The sequence below is a fragment of the Rhododendron vialii genome, chromosome 4a (assembly GCF_030253575.1).
Source record: "Rhododendron vialii isolate Sample 1 chromosome 4a, ASM3025357v1".
In the NCBI taxonomy this organism is placed as follows: domain Eukaryota; kingdom Viridiplantae; phylum Streptophyta; class Magnoliopsida; order Ericales; family Ericaceae; genus Rhododendron; species Rhododendron vialii.
This window is the reverse complement of record NC_080560.1, coordinates 1,014,620-1,037,210: the sequence shown is the minus strand read 5'-3', so window position 1 is coordinate 1,037,210 and position 22,591 is coordinate 1,014,620. Positions and strand designations below refer to the sequence as shown.

General features: G+C 38.7%; 3 protein-coding genes across 6 annotated transcripts; all 3 read right to left on the bottom strand.

Annotated features, from left to right (window-relative positions):
* Positions 1-73: 73 nt before the first annotated feature.
* Positions 74-6,461, bottom strand: LOC131321910 (uncharacterized). Of its 3 annotated transcripts, none has more exons than XR_009198658.1 (8): positions 6,332-6,461; positions 5,309-5,724; positions 4,778-5,128; positions 4,438-4,618; positions 3,493-3,585; positions 2,244-2,331; positions 340-1,189; positions 74-275 (listed from the first exon to the last, which is right to left on the bottom strand). XR_009198658.1 is itself a non-coding variant. In XM_058352924.1 (8 exons), exons 1-7 carry the CDS (start codon positions 6,403-6,405, stop codon positions 908-910), a joined length of 1,485 nt encoding a protein of 494 aa, XP_058208907.1. In that variant the 5' UTR covers positions 6,406-6,461; the 3' UTR covers positions 74-759; positions 873-907. The 3 variants fall into 3 exon arrangements, 2 of the variants coding, with proteins under 2 accessions (XP_058208907.1, XP_058208906.1); XM_058352924.1 differs by having other exon boundaries at positions 74-759; positions 873-1,189; XM_058352923.1 differs by having other exon boundaries at positions 74-1,189.
* A 1,286-nt stretch (positions 6,462-7,747) lies between these two features.
* LOC131321905 (uncharacterized) lies at positions 7,748-9,344 on the bottom strand. Its single transcript, XM_058352919.1, has one exon. The coding sequence runs from the start codon at positions 8,863-8,865 to the stop codon at positions 7,942-7,944; it is 924 nt and encodes a 307-aa protein (XP_058208902.1). The 5' UTR covers positions 8,866-9,344; the 3' UTR covers positions 7,748-7,941.
* A 554-nt stretch (positions 9,345-9,898) lies between these two features.
* Positions 9,899-22,547, bottom strand: LOC131321904 (kinesin-like protein KIN-14F). Of its 2 annotated transcripts, none has more exons than XM_058352918.1 (18): positions 22,280-22,547; positions 21,720-21,936; positions 18,193-18,356; positions 17,937-18,080; positions 16,532-16,891; positions 15,864-15,932; positions 15,496-15,717; positions 15,026-15,107; positions 14,801-14,896; positions 14,549-14,728; positions 13,774-13,880; positions 13,294-13,472; positions 13,031-13,195; positions 12,688-12,941; positions 12,126-12,289; positions 11,837-12,036; positions 10,804-11,502; positions 9,899-10,317 (listed from the first exon to the last, which is right to left on the bottom strand). In XM_058352918.1, the coding sequence occupies exons 2-18, from the start codon at positions 21,901-21,903 to the stop codon at positions 10,158-10,160; spliced, it is 3,429 nt and encodes a 1,142-aa protein (XP_058208901.1). In that variant the 5' UTR covers positions 21,904-21,936; positions 22,280-22,547; the 3' UTR covers positions 9,899-10,157. The 2 variants fall into 2 exon arrangements, with proteins under 2 accessions (XP_058208901.1, XP_058208899.1); XM_058352916.1 differs by having other exon boundaries at positions 10,804-11,507; positions 11,842-12,036.
* Positions 22,548-22,591: the final 44 nt, after the last annotated feature.

The window sequence follows — 22,591 nt, the reverse complement described above, 5'->3', positions numbered from 1 at the left end:
GGTTTGCCCGGTCGTCAATTCGAGGGCCCCAAAATTAGTCGAGGTGCACGCAAGCGAAACATCTGGTTATCAAAAAACAAAATGGTAAAACCCATCACAATAAGGTAAGAGAATAATGACCACAATTTGTCAATTTCTAAGTGAGAATTTACCCATAATCACAAGAGCTACATCAAATTAGGAAGCCCAGCAAAACCCATCGCTAGTGTCCACTAAAACCCCCAAAACCATAACAAAACACAAAAAAGAGAGACAACCTGAATCACTAGGTGCACCTTCTGCTGTGTGAGCTAACGTGAGTCCCATCCTGTATTCCGTGAGTTGATCAGAATCGTTGACTTTCGATTATGTGGCTAGCGATGTCCGATCAGTTACTACTTTTTTGTGCATGATTAACTTGACAAGCCCCACAACATGGACGATTCTGATCAACTCACAGACCTGTTGCAGACCCAAACTAGCTCACAAACACCTGACCAGTCACTGCACCTCTCCGAATCCAAAAAAAAAACTCCACACGGGGGAGACTCAAACTCTTCACTTCTTAATGAGGTGCAATGAGGTGCAAGGGGCAGGCCCACTAGCCTAATCCATTGTTTGGTTCAATTACATCACATATACAGTACACTAATCGGTGACAACTATGGTTTCCGCGGAAGATGTTGATCTGGCGAATAGTAGCCAAGTGTTGCCATCTTTCGTTTTCTCTCTTTGAAGTCATGTCCTACAGTTCTCTGTACCAGGTTGGCACTGGGTGGGCTGAAAAAGAAAGCAGTTTGTCCCAGTGGAGGCCCAAACTGACTCCAACTTCTCGGCTGTGGTACCATGAGGAATGAATGCTTCAGTGATTAAAAAAAAAAGACAGATTTAACCTGTAAAACTCCCCCATTTCTTCTTAAAATGTGCTTCAAGGGGGGCACTGAGATTCTAACTTCTTCACGATAAAGTTAACGACACCCCAGTTGAAGCCGCGATACTGAAGCCACCTAATAATCCTTGTTTTGCGAGTTTCTTTGGTGGCATCCCGACCCCGGAGCCACTGCTTTGAGGCCTGAGCAAGTAACTTATCTATTGAGGTTTTAGACAAGCCGTGCGTGGATTCTTCCTCTCCATCAGAATTACTATCCTTAAAAACGTAGTTTATTGCCTTCTCTGCGTCAGCTTCCCTTACCCCTTTCTGGAGCAATGCCTGTTCCAACAATGCTCCATCATTAATGGCAATCACTAGGGCAAATGTAATTTTAAACAAAATCACAAAACCAAGCCAAACTAAGCCTTGTGTCCTAGCCAATTGGATAATTTAAAGTTATAAACAACCACTAATTCAGCAAATTCATTCCGCATAACTTCAAAATGAATATTGCACATATATACCGAACACAATACATAATCAACCTAAAAGCCTCAAAATACAACAAATTAACTTTTCGTATGCTGCCTCGTTCAGTAAGGCCTCTGCACAAGGGGGTCAGGAAGAGTGATAACATGTAAAGAATTATCAAGATTATCCTAAAAATGTTCATTTCCATATTCCTCTTTCAACGGATCAAATTGGGGCCTAAGGATCAAAAGCACATCATATTGATCCCATTCCAAAAAGGCATTCCCACATAGAGAGAGAGAGAGAGAGAGAGAGAGAGAGAGAGAGAGAGAGAGAGAGAGAGAGAGAGAGAGAGAGAGAGAGAGAGCGAGCATGTTGTCTGTTTACCTAAGAGAAACCCATATTCGTTTTTTTCCTTCACAAATTACCACTTAATTTAGTAAGCTACTGTCTTGTAGGCACGGATCTGCCTGCAACATAAATGCAGGAAAACGACCATCCATGGTAGGATTCTCCACATGGCAGTCAGACTATATTATGACAAAGGCAACTTTGACAATTGTAAGTTGTAACCATGTCAAAACCTCAACTTTCAGATCCGTATAACAATTTCAAGATAATTGTGTAATACAACCAATTTGGAAAAGTGGAAGCAGAACTACATCAGGTTTCTAATAGAGAGGAACATATCTTTCTCAACCCACAAAACCAACACACAACGAAAATCGGTATCCACACAAAAATGCATTAAAATAGCATTTCCAAGAAAAATAGCAAGTGACAAGACAATTAAGCAGTAAGATAATACAGATTTGGGCCAATTCTGATTAAGAAATCAACAGACTTCCTGGAGAAGCATATTGAAAGGGTTTATTCCATAAAACTTCAACTGGAGAAAATAGATCCAACGAGGATAGCTTACTTGCTTAATCCGCCTTGGTCCCCAACTAGAGGAAGACCACCTGGACTGGCAAAATGTTTCGGCAAACAAGCCATCGTTGATCAAACCCCTACAAGAAACTAAAAGGGTCAAAGACACAAGTGAATTAAAATATAGAAATCCAACAAACACTTCTGGTAAGGTACAAAATAACAATTTGCCAATCTAGTGCAGCATGACCAAAAAGAAGTTAGGAAAAAGCTTTGTGGAGTTGAATGTAGATTCATCAAGACTCAGCCATAACTAAGAAAGAATTGTAAGTTTACCATGCATTGATTTTCAGAATAGTGGCCAAAGAAAAAACAACGAAAAAAAAGGTTACCTAAAGAATAACCATGTCATTATGCACAGTGTTCTAAAAGAAGGATTTAATGGCCAATTAATCGGAAATTTGGCCTAACCGATTAGATTAATGCCTCGAAGGTTGAATTAGTAGGTCAGGAGGTTAATCGGAGTTAGTCGGCGATTAACCGGCGATTAGTCAGTCGGCGTCTAGCGGCGATAAGTCGATTAATCGGTTAATGGGCGATTAGTCGGCTATCGGCGATTAATAAGGGTAAAATCTATAATTTTGGAAAATCAATGGGTGTAACTGTTATATATTCATACCATTTTAAGGGTTTTGAAACACAGTATTTAGGGCTTGTTCAACACCCAGTCATCGATTGATCGATCTCGGAGTCACCTGTCATATCTCTGTGTAAAACACGAGATTTCCGAGCCGCCTATCGCCTCTCTCTCTCTCAAATTCGAGATCTCCTCTCACTCCACCGACCTCGAACATTAGTGTTTTTTTTTTAAAAGCCCATACCCATATTGACACGTTAGTGATTCTGGAAACAAAGTGTAGTAATATTTTTTATTAAATCTTAACACGAAGTGTAGTATTGTTTGGTGTATATAAATAAAGTTATTATAATTGGTAAGTGACTAATAAATGAACGGCCCATACCTAGTACCAGTTGGTGTTATAATCATGTTAACAGTTTTCTGTAAAGGAGAGATTTCTATGTCATATTTGAAAAACAATTGATGTTGTTGGATTGATAGATGAATGTTCAATTTTTTATGAGAGTTGTCATTGGGGAGTATTTATATATAAATAAATAAAAACCCGACTAATTGCTACAAGCCGATTAATCGGCGATTAATAGGTCTCGAAGCTCTTAGGTGGTCGACCGAGCGACGAACGCCGAGCGACTTTTAAAACATTGATTACGCAGTCACCAACCTGCTCTGGAAGTCCAATATCACTGCATCAACCGTATCAAGAGGAAATCTTTTCCCTAGCAGTTTCTTTCTCAACTCAACAGCTGTATAGGCTCTGCAAGGAAAGGAAACATGGTTCAAACATTTCTATTGGGTTGAGTTCCAAACTGTGCAAAGAGCTTAGGGAAAGCAACAGCTGATATTTAATAGAATTCCAAGACCCGGACAGAAGTTTTGCCAGTTGAAGACTCCAGAATGGACAGATCTCAGTTAGCAAATCAAAAGAACACCCCAGATTGTTAAAGGTTTGCAAAAATTATTGGAAACTAACAAATATCACATAGCAATAACTAGCTTCTCTAAGTAAAAAAAATTATCCTTGGTTCAACAGCAAAATAGCTTAGAGCATCCGCATTGTAATAAGCAAATTGATGTGAATAAGCAAACTTAACAATAATACTCAAGAAACACCTTACATTGTAATAAGCAAAATTACATGTCTTTTAGCAAATAACCAAATTCCACCCATTCCATAACCAAACTTAACAACTTTTTCTAATAACCAAAACTCAATAATCAAACCCAATAACCAAACTCAAAACTCAATAACTCAGAAACACACCACATTGGAATCGTCTCATCAAGACGAATAATTTGGTGTGGTCGGATGCGTGATTGGAACTCATTTGCGATTAGAACTCATTTGCGATTGGACATAGGTGCATTGTGTATTGTGGGATTTTTTTTGGTTAGGGATGCAAAAATAACCAATGCGGAGATAGAGGTTATTAAGTTTGATAATGAAGTTTGATTATGAACTAAATGGATAATCAAATGCTGACGTGACACATTTTGATTATTGATTTTGATTATCCCCATTGCGGATGCTCTTATATTGAGCACCAGTTGCGTTACAATTCAAGCTAACAACCAAACTCACAATTGTCTTCCAAAATTGCATACCAACCTCATCGCAAGTAATTCAATAGCCAAATTCTCTGCATCTTGTTCAGTTTTACCAACTTGCAACACATCTTGTGTGTGAAGGTTCTTCTCATACATATCCAATTCCTCCACAACCTCCTCGCGCTCTTCAATGCATTCAGTCTCCAGCAATCCCGTATCAAAATCAATGCCTGCTCCCACTTCTGCAAAATCCATAAGGTTTCGGAGAATATTCAAATATTGAATATGAGTGAAATGTAGATAATATTGAAGGTAACTATAATGTGAACAGACGTCATGGCAATGCAAACACTCAAGTGACAAGAAAACTAAAAATTACAACAGGCTGATCAGAAATTTACCTTGATTGACATCAGGGGTAGAGTAATGAAGGGGTGTTTGAATCTGATTTTGATTTTGTGACTTCTTATCCAAAACAAAGCTTCTCTGTGAACTCTTCCCACCATTTGAAACCTCAAACCTCAATTCATTTTCGTCCGACCCATTAGTACTTATTTTATTTTTGGGACCCTTAATAGTTGTCGAAGAAGTCGGAAGCTTTTCAGTCTGTGAACCCTTCCTTTCGTTTGGAACCTCCAAACTCAACTCATTTCCTTCGGATCCCTTAATAATAACTTCATCCTTGGGACCCTTCATAGTTGTAGAAGAAGTCTGAAGCTTTTCAGTACTCCTACTTTTCAGTTCTCCCACTTCTGCAAAATCCAAAATGTTTCGGAGAATATTCAAATATCGTATATGCGTAAAATAGTATTGAATGTAACTATAATGTGAACCAACATCAATGTAACTATAATGTGAACCAACATCATGGCAATCCATACACTCAATTGACAAGAAAACTAAAAAATACAACAGGCTGATCAGAAATTTACCTTGATTGACATCAGGGGTGAAGTAAAGAAAGGGTGTTCGAATCTGATTTTGATTTTGTGACTTCTTATCCAAAACAAAGCTTCTCTGTGAACTCTTCCCACCATTTGAAACCTCAAACCTCAATTCATTTTCATCCAACCCATTACTACTTATTTTATTTTTTGGACCCCTAATAGTTGTTGAAGAAGTCTGATGCTTTTCAGTCTGTGAACTCTTCCTTTCGTTTGGAACCTCCAAACTCAACTCATTTTCTTCGAATCCATTCATACTAACTTCATCCTTGGGGCCCTTCATAGTCGTAGAAGAAGTCTGAAGCTTTTCAGTACTCCTAATTTTCTTCGGAATGTACTTGACTGGAAATGAAGAACTATTGGCTTTGCCAATCGAACTTCGAATGCCGCTACTCTTCTTCATCCTAATTCAATATTTATAATAACAAATACACAAAATCAAAATACTTAAACAAAAACCTCACATATAAACACACTAAGCAGCATTTGGTTCATTGGAATGAAGCTGGAATCAAATGATGATGATTGTGTGTGATTTCTGCTCATTCCAACGTGTAGTTTGCTGCAAAACGACAGCGGCCATTCCAGCCAAGGAATGACTTCATTCCTTCCCAAAATCAGGGGTGGTCCCAAGGGGGGACCCAGACCACTGCACAACTCCAAATATTCCAGCGTATGATATTAATTTTTAGGATTGGTCCCTGCAATTCCCTTGAGTGATAAAAATTCTTAATATTTCTATATGCGTAGGGTAAAAATCCCTAAAATTTCACATTATCAATATGTTTTAAATTGCGTATATAAAATTAAACAGTGGCTACGCTCCCTCAAACTTTGAATCTTTTTTTATACTGTCTGGTTTCCATGAAACCATAAGAATCATTCAAGAGAACTTGTAAGTTAAATTGCGTTCGAAACGTACAGGTGGGTTCCAAGATTCCAAATTCTCTTCGAATATTCTGAAATTTTCTTGGGAATGAAAAAAAATTGGGAGATTGAAAGATTTCTCACCAGGGAATTAAGAGGACTCGACCTTGAAGCCCGAGTGAAGTTCTGCAGAGGAAGTTGCCGCCAAAAGTCGCCATTATTTTCTGAAACCGTTTCGAGTTCGGACAAAACCCTAGAATAGAGCCTTGGAAGATTTTTACGCCGTAAAATAAAATAAAATAAAAAGATTTTTAAAAAGTTGTTTTGGACCTACTTTTGGACTTGAAATCGAGGTGGATCGTGGATAGGCCCAATTCAGCCCAACATTTCCAAAACCGCCAGGTGACAAAAGTTCGCGGCCATGTGCAAAAAATCACGGCCTTGTGCTAAAAATCGCGGTCATATGCAAAAGTTTGTGGCCAGTGCAAAAGTTCGAGGCCATGTCCAAAAACTCATACATGTGTGCAAAAAATTGCGGTCATAAGTTCGAGGCCATGTCCAAAAACTCATACATGTGTGCAAAAAATTGCGGTCATGTGCAAAAGTTCGCGGCCATGTGTACGAGTTTGTAGCCATGTGGCAAAAGTCTTAGGAGGCCATGTGTACGTGTTTGTGACGATGTGGTCCGAGTTTGCGGCCATGTGGTACGAGTGTTCGCCCACGGGTTTGAACTTTGCGGCCACTAGGTCGGAAGTTGTGGCCTCAAGGTATGCCTAGCGGCCTCATTGTTCGACTTTTTCCACCTTGCATCCACATTGTTAAAGCTCGCGGCAACAAGTCCAGAAATTAGAAACAGAAATCGGATATGGAGGTTTATGGAGCTTTGAAGACAGCTAGGGGTTTTGTTTATCGTCGCTCCGAACGCGGCGTGTTTCGGATCAATTTTACTAATTGGCAGCAATTTAGTAAAATGGATGGGTACTCCCTTTTGCATGAGGGGGAGAATTATTGAAAATGAATTCTACATAATTAAGTGAAAAACAAAAACTACTAGGGCCTGTTGTATTGTGAACTTTTCTTTTAGCTTCTAACAGAAAATGGGACGAGGGGAAAGAATGTTGGCTTCTAACAGCAAAATGAGATCATGCTGCAGATGTAGATAGGTTTTGCTACTGGTGCAGGGGTTTTGTTTTTTGTGCTTTTATGCTTAACTACTGTTATGGGATCCACTTTCATTTGAGCTGGTTTTAGCTTAGTTGTCTTTTGGTTTGGTATGGTTGGCTCCTTGCCAACTATTCTTTTTTTGTCCTCGGGTTTAGAGTAGCAGATGAATGCCGCATCCTCTTTTTGTTCACGGGTTTGGAGTGGCAGATGAATGTCGCGTAGTTATAGTTAGGGTGTCAACCTAGTTGAGATGCTTCCTACTCGTTGCGATGCCTTTTATGCTATTTCCCCTTTAATACTTGAATTTTTTTGTTGAAATAATAATAAAATTCAAAAAAAAAAAAAAACTACCGTAAGGATAAAGCATATGACTTGATAATCCAACTCCAATTCATATCTCAAATGTTCATTTCTGGCTCAATTGACAGAGATGTGTCATTCAAGAATCACATGAGCAAGTACCTAATAGTAATTGAAGAGGGAAACAAAATCCAATCAAAGGTCTTTGAAGTTCTTAACTTTTCCAATAATAATCAAACTGGAAATTTCCTTCATATGGAAAGCTTATACAGACAGTCACTGAGCCTAGCTCACTCAATCTTCCAAGCCTGTAAGAGATGGCAAAACCCCGTGCCATTTCCAGAATACTCATCACACAAAATTCTCCAATCTCCATTGCCATCATTATCTTCACTTTCTGTTGCTCCTTGTTTGAAAATGAAAATACCCTGACCTGAATTAGGGCCACTCGTATACAACCAATCATGCACATCCCAGAAAATCTGAACAGGTTTATCGTCTACCACGACGGATTCATTCCCTCTGAATCTCCAATGCAAATTCACAACCCTGATAAGCGTATCCCCGTCCACGCTAATCCACATTTCCGGATCGCTAGGCCCGGATAAGGAAGTCTCAATGGTGATATCATGTTCCCTTTTGCCATGCCCAAACATGGTTCTGGAATAGAAACATTTCTTTCCAAACACACACTCCTTCTTGTGCAATAACATAGGATCTACCAATGATGGCCTTGATTTTGTTCTTTTGAAAGCCTCATGTTTCATATCACCTAGCAATAAAACAACCTCATCACCGGACACAAATGCAATGTAGAAATCCGAGTAAGGCTCGGGGCTTGTTGTGAATTTTGCAGTGCGAAAGTCCCAGAAGATGTCCACGCGTTTCCCATCAACTTTGAATGATTTTAGGCCCTTTTTGCCCCAAAATTGCCATGTCTTGAGATCAATTTTGCAACTGTAATGATTTTCACCGTAAGGGTTTTCGACCAAAATGTTGAGGGTATGGCTCATGAGGTTCTTCAACCATGTTATCGTTACATTTCGGTTCAAATCCGATACTTTTGCATCGTAGATAGAGGTGACAAAGTTCTGAGCAATTTTGTTAGTTGCGGAATCTGCTGTTTGTTTCCCCTCAGAAGCCGGTGGGGGATGGAAATTTGGTATTGCCGTGGCATTGGCCTTTGATAAATTGCGATAAGGAACACTTGACATTTGTTGTTTCTGCAACTGCTCACTTCGTGATGTTCGAAGAGAAAGATTTCATCTTCTAACACAAGAGAAGAAACTGGATAATCATCTATATTTGATGTTAATGTTTTGCCCGGTGCAGGGAGAAAACTGCAACAGAGAAAAGAAAACGAAATCGTTCATTTTTACCTTTTTGATGAAACTGCATTCTTCATCCGAGGCATCAATTGAAACCTAACGAACCCTTGAATGAGATTAACCACAAAGCTTGTATGTTGAAGAATCAAAGCCAAGCATAACAATTTGCAGAGAATGCAATCCTGGATTGGTATTTTGGGAATCTAATATGGAATGAGGGTGAAATTGTTGGAGGGTTTGAATGTATTTCAGGAATTTTTTTGGGAAAGGTTTTGGATTTTCTTCTTCTTGTTTCTTCTTGGTGAAATAGGAAAACAGTTGCCTCTGAATAATCTCAGATTGTTCAAAATGCAGCTTTTTGGCTAAATTTGGCGGTCGCGGAAAATCCTCTTTTAGTTGTACAAGGTTATTTATAGTAAATACAGAACAACATGACACAAAATTCTCTACCATTCGTCAAATCTTTTTTTTTTCTCTTCTTTCTGGGCAGATCAAAATATCAAGCATTCTGTATGTAGGTTATCTATTCCATTGACTGCAACTGAAAGGTTCTCTTTCAACTCAAACAGATCCATTTGACATTCACTTTCCATTTTCTTGGCAAATTCCATAGACAACAGCCGGATTCCAGTCATATTACAGCAGAGAGCAAGGTAAATTCAGGAATGTTCGCAAGTCGAAGCTCTATTATTCCAAGAAAATCGATGATTCGATATGACTCCTCACCCACACTTGTTTCAAGTAATCCAGCAGAAAAACCATGCATGCTAACAATACTGTTCTCACGGCTCACTTTGGGTACAGAAAAGCCATCTAATGCGTTTACGCAAAGAAGCAGGATGTAGGTATTGGAACAGGTACAAAGCGAAAAATATAAGCGACATACGTGATATAGTGTAACATGTTCTGCTATGACGAGTGGCATCACAAACATATATTGGGAATTTATAGCTTAATCACATAGTATTCACTTCAGATACAAATAGAATCGTTACATAGAACTGGGGAAGAAGAAAGGTCTGAAATTATCACCTCCAATGACTTCACCATGCTCTCAATCTCCGTGGAAAGCCATGAACTCAAGACTCCAATATAGACGGATACTGTACAAAAACTACTTAAAAAAATAAAATAAAAAAATGATGAATTCAAACTTGTTGCCGCTTACGGGGAGTTCCTCAAGGCAAAATCATGAATTTTCCACGAGGTGTAGACCGGCTCCTTCTGATTTCAGGCATAGCGGAGTTGCTGCCTTCTTTTGGATGGCGTAATACACCATTTGAAACCTTCTGTTCGCTTTTCAAAGATAGAAAGGATTCCACCTTCTGCCCGAGTTCTCTGCACAAAGAGAAATGTCACTCGAATAACACAAATACGTATACAAAACCATCGTTCTCTGTGAAAAGAAAAACTGCTTTGCATATTCGTAGAAAGATCACCACTCAGGGTTATACTCTCAAGTGGTCATTAAGTTTGCTTTTCATTTGCGTTTCTCATGTTTTATTTGCCTTTCTCACGTTTTCTTTGCCTTTTTCACGTTTTCAGAAACAAAGGTTCGAAAATGGTCTTCATTTCTAATTGATTTCGTTCTATAGAGAAACCAGTTTTGAAATTGGAAAATGTCTATCTGGTGCTTCCTTAAACTTGGGTTGTTTCCACCATTTTCTGGATGGGTGTTTGGAAGCAGGTCTCAACTATTAATTTCACTATGTACATTTTAGTTCCAAATTGGAAAACAGAAGAGAAAGCCAAAAACGAAAACTAAAAACAGAACAAAAAGCTAAAAACGAAAATGACAATAAACAGGACAAAATTTCGGCATACCTTATTTCCACGGTTTGAGAATTCCTCGCGGAGTTCCGTTGCAGCTTTTTCACACTCAACGTACTATGTACAGGTGAAACATTAAGTCCACTCTCATTTTCTGGCTCAGAGAAATCACTCTTCCGAGTTTCCTCCATCTTTCCACCAGTGTCCAACTCAGAAAGCATCGTCACAGAAGCATCAGACTTCGGAATTCTAGTCGGAAGTTGGTTCTTAGGCTTGACCTTACTTTCAAGCTTGCTTTTCCTAATTCCCCCCTGCCTCACATTAAGCGCTTGCTTAAACTGCCCGTCTTCATTTTCTTGGTGAACTTTCTTGGCTATGGACCTCTGAAAACTCAAAAATGCTTCAGAGATGTTATCCGGTTTTGGTACCTCTTGTGAACCCAAAAGTCCTCTTCCGTTGTTATCTACTGGAGGAATGACTGACATTGTGGCCATGGATTTATTGACAGAAGATCTAGGTGGAAGCTGGAGTTTAGAAATCGGTGTGTGATCAGTTGGGTCAGGTTTGACCCTACTTTTCATTAGTGCCCCTCTATCGGTTGATATTGATCTCCTCACAGGCGGGGATGGTGACCTTGGCTTGCCGGAGTTCACTAGTCTCTCTTCAGCAAGAAAAGGCGTCCTTGGTATAATATCTTTGTCCAAGAATTTTGAGGGAACGCGGGACCTCCTCTGCTTCCCTGAAGAACTGCTCCTCACCTGAAACTCAAGGTTTCATGCATGAATTAAAAGCGAATATGGAATCATTCAATTTGATATCCAGGAATTCAAATTTGAAATCAGAAGATGGAACAATTTTTCATGTTTCTAAATCGGTAAGAGTGAATGAACCATTATCAGAATTACTACTTCAAACTAGACAATATCAATATAAAAAATTCCAAATAAGTCCAAATAACATAGATTCACAATACTTGTGCTACTCAAGAATGATCTTGCCTTTGTCAAAATGCCAGGAACCACTAATTGTGAGAAATCCGACTAATAAAAAGTCATCCCTGATTTGATTATTATTGGATATATTTCACCTTACCTCAAAATTTCTTGAATCATCGACGGGGCGCTGAGAGATTTCGGGCTTCAAGCTGGCACTGACACCATATTTCGACATAAGAAGAGGTGAAACAGCACGTGTTCTTTGGGATTCTACGGTTCCTCGGGTATTTGCATTTTTTAACTGTTCCAGTTCTGCTTCCTTTCTCTCTAATGAAAGCTTGAGGTTTGAGATCTGAGTAGATCGAAAAATGAAAGAAAAAAAAATTAATTCCAGTTAAGAACCAAAAGTACAACTTAATATGTCATTGACCAAAAGTAGACCTCTTCTTTGAGATCTCGGATTTCACCCGTTTCTTTATTAGATTGAGCAGCTCCAAGATCTATCGAGGCAACCCTCTCAGCAAACTTTAGTGTACTAATTGTCTCTCCGATAGCATTAACCTCAGGATTTATATGGACAAACATCAATGTCTTCGCATGCCCACCTATACAGACAATGAGACAAGATAGATATAATTGCAAGACCATGCAACGGAATGGTGCATAAGATATAATCTACAAGAATAGGTCCTCTAGAATGGACCATTTTTTCACAATGGAAGGAAATTTGACAGATAATATCATTTGAACAGCAGTTACAAAAATAATAGTCAATATCTAAATTCATCCATGCAGATCAGATTTTTTTTTTTTTTGGAAAATTCTAGACAATTTTGGATGTTTTATGAACGTTTGATAAATAAGTGAAACGAATCCCTATTTTCAAGTGTGTTCTGGAAGCGTCTAGCAACTTTGCAGTTTGCACATTACAGTTAAACGAGAACATTCAAGAGAATATGATAATGGAGGAGCAAGTGCACTCCTTGGACAAAAATCCCATTACCTAAAGAATCTTGTAATACTTGAGTAAGCTTGCTATTCCGATATGGAATATGCGTACTCTTTTGTGCAAGTGCAGCAATCACATCTCCCAGAGCAGAGAGTGATCTGTTTATATGTTGTGCTTCTTTCAGTCTTTCACCAACAGCCTCAGATTTATCGACTCTCTCACTTCCAGCTAAATCAACTAAATGGAGGCAACCCTTTAGAATGGATCCAGAAACCAACTCTTTTCCGCGGACATGAACTGTCAATATACTGCAAATGCCAAGGCAGCAGAGGGTATGAAAGTCAGAGCACAGTTAAAAAAAATTAAAACGACACTAATCTTTAGATGAACGGTCTACCTATGAGAACGACTGCTACGCTCATTGAGAGCTGTAGCGCCCACAGCACGGTTTCTTTGGCCAATTTTCATCAAATCAAGAACATCTTCGGTGCATTTAACTGGAACCAAGGACGCATCAGGTACATTGAGGCCATTCAATTGAGAATTGTTTCGTATGTCTAACGTGCAAGTAGTTAAGGTGTAAAGTAATAGACCCTAAGAAGCCCACGTTCAATTGACTAAGAGATGCATGAGTTATCGAATTAAATTCAAAAAGGATATCGTCTATTTGATCCATCAATGACCAGTAGATCTCTCACTTGCTCATTATATATCTCAATCATCTGCACTCCAACCTCGTACTCTATAAAGTCCACCCTCATCCTTGAAATATGAAATAAGTCACGTAATGCTCGATAGTTCACACCCCATGTTTCATCCGTATTTAAGTCAGGACCACTCTGTAAAAGTGAACAATCCCAAGAAGTAGCTCAATTAGTATAGGTGCATTCACATTTTTCTTATCCAAATTTACAAAATGTACAAGAATTGGACAATCCAAAGATCGCATGCATGGTCGTGTTGGACACTTGTGCAGAACTTGTGAAATCAAGATATAACCCCAAAGAAGGCACCTCCGGAAGCATAAATATTGTTTGAAAGTGTAAACCCAGTGGAAATATTATAAAAGGATTCTCATGTTACAAATTTATGCAAGTAAACTCAAAGCCATAATCACAACACTAATGAGTTTCGTTATACCATTGTGTACGTCTTCCCGGAACCAGTTTGCCCATATGCAAATATACAACAATTATAACCATCTAGGACAGATCTTACTAGTGGCTGTGTATCTGCATAAATTTGCTCTGCACATGAAAAAGAGACACCGTCACAATGATGTTTTACAAGTATGAAGCCAATGAGAGTAACATAAGAAGTTGCACCTCTGACAAGTTATAAAGTCAAGTCTGCATGATTATGCTATTCTAATATAGGATATTGCGTTGATGCATCTCTAACAAGGTATTTGGGACACATTGTACATGACAGACATGTAATGCCACTACAACCACTATTCCAAAAAAGCACGGAGACGTCCTTTCCCCAATTCTATAAACCTAATCAGTAGTTATTTGACGGGTGCATGTGTGTGCCGTGTGGTCGTAAAGAATTACTCCTTCTGTCTCAATTTGTTCGTCCATTTTTTACACTTCATAAAATTATGGGAACACAATGACTATTATTAAAAAGTTTTGACTTTCCAAGAATACTCCCTCATTGTTCTAGCATTAAATGAGGGCGCACATTCTCTAGTGCATGTTTTAAAAGAGAGAGGGCATTAAAGGAACTTTTACGAGTCAAATTGGAATGAAATAGTATCTGAATAGGAAAACTACTTACTAAATTCTCATGTTTGAAGTCTTGTTTTCACAACACATGGCTCTTGACCACTTAAAATAGCAGTAACCACTTCAAGAAAGTTCAACTTAATTTATAGTGAACATAATAGAATCAATTTTAGAAAACAACTTACCCTGGGTCACATTTGTAGCAAAAACTTTATTGAAATTGAACACCCTTCTTGCATCTTTACCCTGCTTACAAGGATTAACAATCATAATATTTCCATTTTCTCCTATATAGTCCACAGTCGACTGCCCATCACCTTGGCTAGGTAGAAAGGGCCTAACTCTGCAATAAACCCTAATTGTTCCTACAAGACAGAAATCCACTGAATAAGTTCATTTTTCACAAAACCATGAAACCTTATCTTCAAGATAATCACCTTTTAGGTCCTGAACTTGATTGTACAGTAGGCGGTTTTCCTCCAAAACTTCGTGATAGGAAGAAGAGGCCACTTCAAGGTCCTTAATTTGATGTTCTGAAAAAATGAAGGGTGTAAGTTTGCATAAAAGTATAACTGAAACTTTAAGTAGACATTGAACAATTACTTAAGACTCTGTATAGCCAAGTATAAACACAGGATGGGAACGCCTGTAAGTTTCCTCACCAAGCCTTGTACGTTCTTCCTGCCAGCCTTCTCGAACCTGCTCAACTTCTTGTTTCGCCTCTTGAAAACGTAATTTCAGCTCCTGAAAATGTCACACGAGGAAAGAAAAATAAGACCGGTTTAATTTAAACAATCAAAATGGTTTAAGATATCATGCAAGGAAATCTGGAAACATAGTCATTGTTAAACTTTCCAATCATGCATATACAACATATCCAGGAGGTAAAAACGCCACCAATCCCAATCGCTTCTCTCTGCTAATATTGCAAACCTTATTGGGGTTGCACATATCTCCATCAAACCAACTACTAAACCAAAGCTCGCCCTCTCCAAATTAAGTAAACAATTTTCAGAGTTTTTACAACTTGAATTCTCTTACAAAGCCAAATCAAAGGATGCGCTGCAAATAGCACAATTAAATCACTACATGAAGAAAAAAGAGCATCAAATTAAGTATTTGACAGTTGAACCTCAAGCTGTTTGTGTTGAAGGTCATTTATATCGGCATTATCAGCAGAGTCACCAATACTTTGCCAGACTTCACGTCTCCCACCGCAGATACAGAATTTGGACAAATCACTTGAAACCAAACTGGTTCTTTGAGCAAGATATTTTGAAATGGCCTCTAGGAATTCACTTTTTGACAAAGGAACCCCATTGCTTTGCAATAGTTTCTTCAGAAGCAACCCAAGCTGTAGAAGGTAGTAAAACAAATTTACATCTCTTCAATACATTGGTGGAATGATTGCAACTTTGCACTTGTACAAAATCAAGGTACTTAAGCAGGTAAGTGTCAAACACCACTAAATTAACATTTAACGTCAGCAATTGATATGACCTGAATGCCTTCAGACACTAGCTGTGCTGAGAAATCCTTGACCACCTTCCTGAGGACAGTATCAATGACCTACAATTTTTCACCACAAAAAATACTGTAAAATTCCAGAACGTAAATTTTAAGGAGAAAAAAAATCCACAACCTAAATATAATACAAAACCATTACCTCATGAGCATCCAGACTGCAAGAGAAAATACACTTTGAAGGAGAATTATACCAAGTGTTGAGGCATAATAAGTGCTAAGTTGTGCATAGAGCATGGACAACTCTTTATAAATGTACAAAATTTGCTCATCATCCTACCATATATTGTGAACCAAAATTTGATTAACATTAGCCCACTTAGGCATTATCTTTGACCAGATCACTGAAAATACCTACGTATGTTGGGCATGTGTAAAGATGATCATAAAAATATTTATCATTTGATTCTTGTGCCATCACCTTGTCAGGGACTTGTCAGTTTCAACCACAAAGACCCTTTTATGATCCTAATAAAATAAATTTCAGAGTTTATACACATCTGTTTTGGGCCTATAACATCAAAATTCTAATGGTCTTACTTCATATTCCTAGGATATTCTACACCATCCCATTTAGGCTGAATGCAAAAAATGTACAAACTAGATTAATACCAACAAAAAAAAAAGGAACAGGTCTTACCTACCATTGCATTCAAAGGAAAATCTTCAGTTCCATTACTTTCTGTCAGATAAGCCTGTAGCATTCCAAGCCCAAAAGCCTCAAAAAGGAAGGTCAGTGCATTAGCAGCCTTGGATTCTTCATCCGAGACCTCACTTGAAAGATGGAGAAAGTCCAATAACTGTTCATATTGGGATGCTTCAGATTCATCCACAGATTCATCAGTACTGTCACTTCCGATTAATGAAGATGGTGACTCCTTTGGAAAAGATGTGATCCTCACAGTTCCACCGTACCTCCAAACCCCAATTCCACCGGCTTGCTTCCACTCATAATAACCTTTTAAACAGAGAATGCAGTCCACGACCTTATTTGATGAGCCTCCCTGTAAAACCATGTTCGCCAAATTCAAGAAAGGGCAATGCTGCAAGAAAAATAGAACTACCAGGTGCCAAAGCAAGGAATTAGTCTAATCATTTGTACCAAATAGAGGGAAAACCCGTGCTTCAAAAGACTTCTGGAGGCCCTCAAGTAACCAGAAATTTCTAGGTAAACATATTGCATGGTGTAACTAAACTCTCAGTACTAAACAAGCATCGTTTTCATGAACTTGTTCCTGCTGCATTCATTCTGCCTGTGCTTGGATCTTGGATATGCAGAGGGCTATAAAAGTGAAGGGAAAATACAAGATTCAAAAACACAACCTTTGCCCCTTCCCAGATTTAGTTTCATAGACAGGTGCATGAAGAAAGATGTCCATCATGCCAGTAATTGAGGGTGCTGATTGTACCATGGAAACTGAATCTGAATGACTCTCAGTGACCAGTGTGTTTTCCATGATACTTCATAGGTGAGGAGATTCCTAACCAAAATAGGATCCCTAGACCCGCTGATTGGCTGGACTGCTAATGAGGGCCAAGGGGCATGTGATCATTCATTCAGTTTTCGTTTTGATAACTCTATCTGGCCCCCCAACACAGGAAATGCTAGCAAGCGAATGGGACTTGGGAGTCGAATTCAGAAGTGCAATCTTAAGGATATGTAACCCACTAATTACTGCATCCAAATGCAGAAATGCAATCTTACCAATGTGCAAACCCATCCCTTGTTCAATTCGGCCACCCAAACGGACATTTAGAAATCACGGGTCTACCACATTGGTGACACTTGATGAGTACATTTAGGAATTCAGAAAAGCAACCACTGTGTACTAAATTGTAAATTCCAGTTCCTCTCAATCCCAATAAATGAACTTTACTTTCTTTCTTGAGTTGAATTGAATTGACATGGGCATAGTTTTTGTTTTTGGTTTTTGGATAATTCAGGTGTCCGGGACATGGCCACATGGGCATTGTTAACATACTAGTATTCAATTGGCTTCAACGAATTTCAAACGAAGGTAGTGAAAACTGTTGAAAAAGTTCAAAAACCTTTTCCAAATCAGATGCTTCGAAAGTCAAGAGCTTCATGTTGCCAACAGCGACAAGGAAATTCCTCATGTTCTCGAAATACTGAATTGCGGACTGGGCCGCAGCCTCCGTCGCCTGAACATCGATAATCGGATTCTCCACCACCTAATTTTGTTTACCCATTGATCAAAATCTCAACTTTTGCATAATTCAATTCTTGAAATTGACGAATGAATATAATCGCAACACACAGTTAGTGAAGTGGAAGAGTAATTACTTTGTGTACGGCGCCGGGATTGACTTTGTTGAGGACGTTGCAGAGGATGAGGCCGTTGCGGAGAGAGAGGCAGAAGTCTTCTTCGGAGGGGCGTTTGGAGAGTAAGTCGGAGGCACAGTGGTCCATTTGGCGTAGCCATTCTGCTGCTTGGTACCTCCTTGAAGCTGAAACACACCGTAAAGACAGTGAGGAGAAGAACGAAATATGCTATTCACGTGAGAGGACTGCATCTCTTTCATTTTTTCTTTTTCTTTTTTAGTTCATGTGTCTCAGTTCATGTGTCTCGGACAAGCTTAAACATATCTCGTGCTATTCTCTACATCCATCCCATAGCTTTTCACATGCTTAAATGTGAGGTGAAGTGGCCCAAGAATTGCTTAACAAAGAGAATCAAAACTGAAATTCTTGGTAGGAAGCAAATTCATAACTCCCAAGCCAACTCCTTGCCTTGGGTTTTGCATCTCTTTCTTATACGCCGGTGAGGAATGGTGGTAATCTGGAGCAGTTATTTGAGGAGGGGTTTGTGAAAGGGGGAAAATGACAAAGATCTACTACTGTTTCTTTCTTTCTTTTAAACTAACCAATTTATGACAGTAATTCTGGAGGATGAATTTATCGTTCACTAGCAGAAAAATCCTGGACCCAATTAGAGTCGAGACCAGCTTTGCTAACAGCAGAGACAATTCGCAGAGAACCACGCAGAGACAAACGCGTTTGGCCCCATTTCGGGTTTCAAAAAAATTTAAAAAAATATCCATAGATTTTTGAATATTATTTTATGGACCCTGTAAAAAATCAGCTCCAGTGGATATCGGTAAATATTATTTTTTAATTCGTAGGGGCGAACTTCAAAAATTTATGAATATTTTTCTAGATTTTTTTGGGATCCGAAATGGGATCAAACGCATTTGTCTCTGCATGGTTCTCTGCGAATTGTCTCTGCTCATAGTGTTTTTTGATTCAATAGACAGACTGACTGAAAACAGTTGATAGTAGTAGTACTTAAAAAGTTTTTAAACTTGACACCCAACGAAGGAGCAAAGTCCTCGGCTAACCCCTTGGTTAATGACGGAGATCTACTCAAGTATAAAAGAGTCAAAGCTACTTAAATTCGAACTCTATTAAGCTCTTGAATTAAATTTAAACTAATATAGCTTGTATTGTGTATATATTTGAAAATTTGAAGTATTCAATATCGGTTCGATTGATAAACAAGTTATACATGTGTATATTTTTACGCATTAAGTTAAATTCTCATCGTTCTACACTTTCGCTTTCAATCCCTGTTATATGGATTGTAATATTTCTGAAACTCTTGCTTCCGCTTCCCTTCACATTTGTGCACCAATGTTATGAGACTTAGTTAATAAAATTGTCAAGTCACAACTTAGGCAAGGCAGCCCACCGACGAACGGGAATCTCGAAATCAAAACAGTAAAACTTAGGCGAGATTCAGTAAATTTATAATTCAGTGCTTCTGGACACCGTCACATAATGCCTCATATCGCTTTTTCGCCACACGTTGTGATGAGTTAACCTAAACTTTCTTTTAGGCCTCTCAACAATGTGTGGTGAAGAACAACTCTTCTACAACCACAAACAAACACACAAACTCCTCTCACATGAAGAGTGGGGCCCACACGCGTGAGAGGAGTTTGTGCGTGTGGTTATAGATTAATTGGGTCCGCACGCAAAAAAATTTCCAGTACCACATGTGAGAAATTTCCAACCATTCCAACCCAACCATGTTTCTTTTTCGCTGAATGCCTAATACTATTAGCATTTCATAAACAGAGAGAGAGAGAGAGAGAGAGAGAGCGAGTGAGGTGCTAGTGGTCTGCATGATCAAAATGGTCCTGTTTCGAAGTGCTCTGATAAATAAGTAAGTTCTTCGGACGTGTAGCAAAAATAGGGCCACAGACTGGGACCCGCCACTTCAAACCCTGGAGGGCCTGGACCCATGTCTTCTCAAACTTTAAAAAACTAGTGGGGCCGGGCAGGGGTACAGTACCAGGAGCAGGATTCCCCCAATTTCTTTTGAATACTTGTGGATGGATCGGCCTACCACAACTAACTCTGCGCAACATCATCATCACTTCCGGCATAATCTTTCCTTAAATTCTTCTCCTTTTTGAACTTAATTCCCGCAATGCAACTCACCAACTCCTCCTAGTAACAACTTTACACTCCATATAGAGGATTGACACTATTATTTTTTTTTATAATCGGATATTCGGGTTAATTTGTCTCAACTCGACTTATTTCAAGGTTCTGAAGGCTGAAATTAACGATATCACATAATCTCTAGTGACCGCAATATTTGGAATGACCTCCGGGGAATTTGAATATATGACTTCATACATGGTCAAGCACTTAATACTTTTCTCCCGTCCACTTTGCTGCTAAGGAATATCTTTGGACAGGCCCCATTCTGGAGGGGTTGCTGTACATTACTCATTGGGGTGCTTTTGCTTCTTAATTAAGTTGGAACTCCCACTATTGAGGGTTGTGTTTAGGTGCTTCCCCCAAAAGTTAAGAACGTATGGTAGTATAGTAAAACCACCTTTTTCTTTTTTTTACGTAAACAATGAAGGTGTGGCCGACCCTCTCTCGCGTCCTCTCTAAAAGTAATGGAGGTGTGTCCGAGCATATGGTTAGTGCAATTTTACGGACACAGACTCAAATATAAATGTGTCTAAGACCTTTTGATGCAAATGAATCTCACGCGATACTTTAGTGGTTCTGAATATTTTGTGTATCGATTTCTGTGTCTAAAGCATTTTCTCATTGATTACATGATTTACTCTAATGGATTCTTGTAAGTGCATCCTAAAAATTCCTATCCTGGGGTACATTGTGAAGCACGATCGCAGAAGAGCAAGATGAACGTAGGGAGACACTATCAGGGTACACGTAGAAGGATCCAACCAACCATCGTCATTGAATTATGCGAATTCTCGGACCTCATTTAAAATCGATGCTCCATCTGTCTCATAATTTTAGTTTCTTTTTGAAAAAAACGTGTAATTTTATGAATTAAAAAGTAAATTGCTCTCGAACATAATATTAAAAGGATTATTTTAACCTCCGTTCAAAAGGTGTAGATCCTGTAGGATAATAGATAAAAGGTGTATTGATGTCCGAAAAATGTGTAGTGGTATTTGTGAAAATGTATAAATATCTGTGAAATGTGCATTGATATCCGAACTTGTTTAGAATTATTGACATATTATCATCCGCATTGTGGAAAGGGTTAGCAAGACTGTTTTGCAACTTCAAACAGAGCAATGAACAACCGTAGCAACTTCTTCCAAGAGGTTTTTTTTTTTTTTTTTTAAATACAGTGCTGTCACACAAATCTGACTTCAATTATTTTAGTGAAATTCAACTTTGACTTCAATTGTTTTTACTGAAATTAAACTCCGAATGAAAAATTGTTTTAGTGAGAGATTAATGCTGTTAGAGCGCAGTAATACAGTATAATCAAAGAAGTAATTTTTCAAGGGTTTATGGGAGTTTAATGTTACCTGCTTCTCCGGCTCTCCTCTGGGCCAGTTCACGGTCGTTGATGATCTCTTCAGCATACGAGGAAGCATCACTGACACCATTACTGTTGTTGTTGTTATTAACAAGAGAATTCAAACCCTTCAATCCTCTCAAGTTCTTGCTTGGTGGGCTGAATACCGAGTTGTAATTGCTTTCTTGCGGCATTTTCTTCGCCCCCTTCCCTTTTCCCGACGATCACTGTTCCAAAAAAACCCATTCAATTCATTTAACAAGATAGCTGGTTTCTGCTCTGTTTTTCAATGCTAAGTGATGAATTTGTGGGTTTACCAATAATTTCTCCACCATGCTATCAAAAACGATAATTGGAAACATTGATCAAGAAAAGAAAAATAAGAGAGAGAGAGAGAGAGAGAGAGAGAGAGAGAGAGAGAGATGTCTCTGCTTTCTGCTCTGCTTTTTAGGTTTGAATTTATGTCGTTTGGTCAACAACTTATGAACATTGTGCTCCAAATTTGGACAAGAAACTCGAATTGAGCTGAAACAGAGTGTTTCAGTGCTAGTTAGTAGAATTGAAGCTTACCTCTAGAGAGAGAGAGGAGTACAAAAAAAAACTGCAGCCGGCGGAAAAAATGGGTCTTGGAAATTCGAAAAGAAGGGAAGAGGATGAGTATCGGTGGTTTGGGTAGATTAGCTTTGGATCCGATCTGAAACTTCAAAATTGGAAAGTTGAAACAAGCTTCTCGTGTGCTGTGAATGGACTTTCAAAAATACTCTACTACTGGAGTCCCATTAAATGCGAGAGAGAGAGAGAGAAAGAGAGTAAAAAACCCAGATGAGATGACATAAACGTCCCGTTTTCTTGCTTTGTTGGACCAAAAATAAAGATTTCATG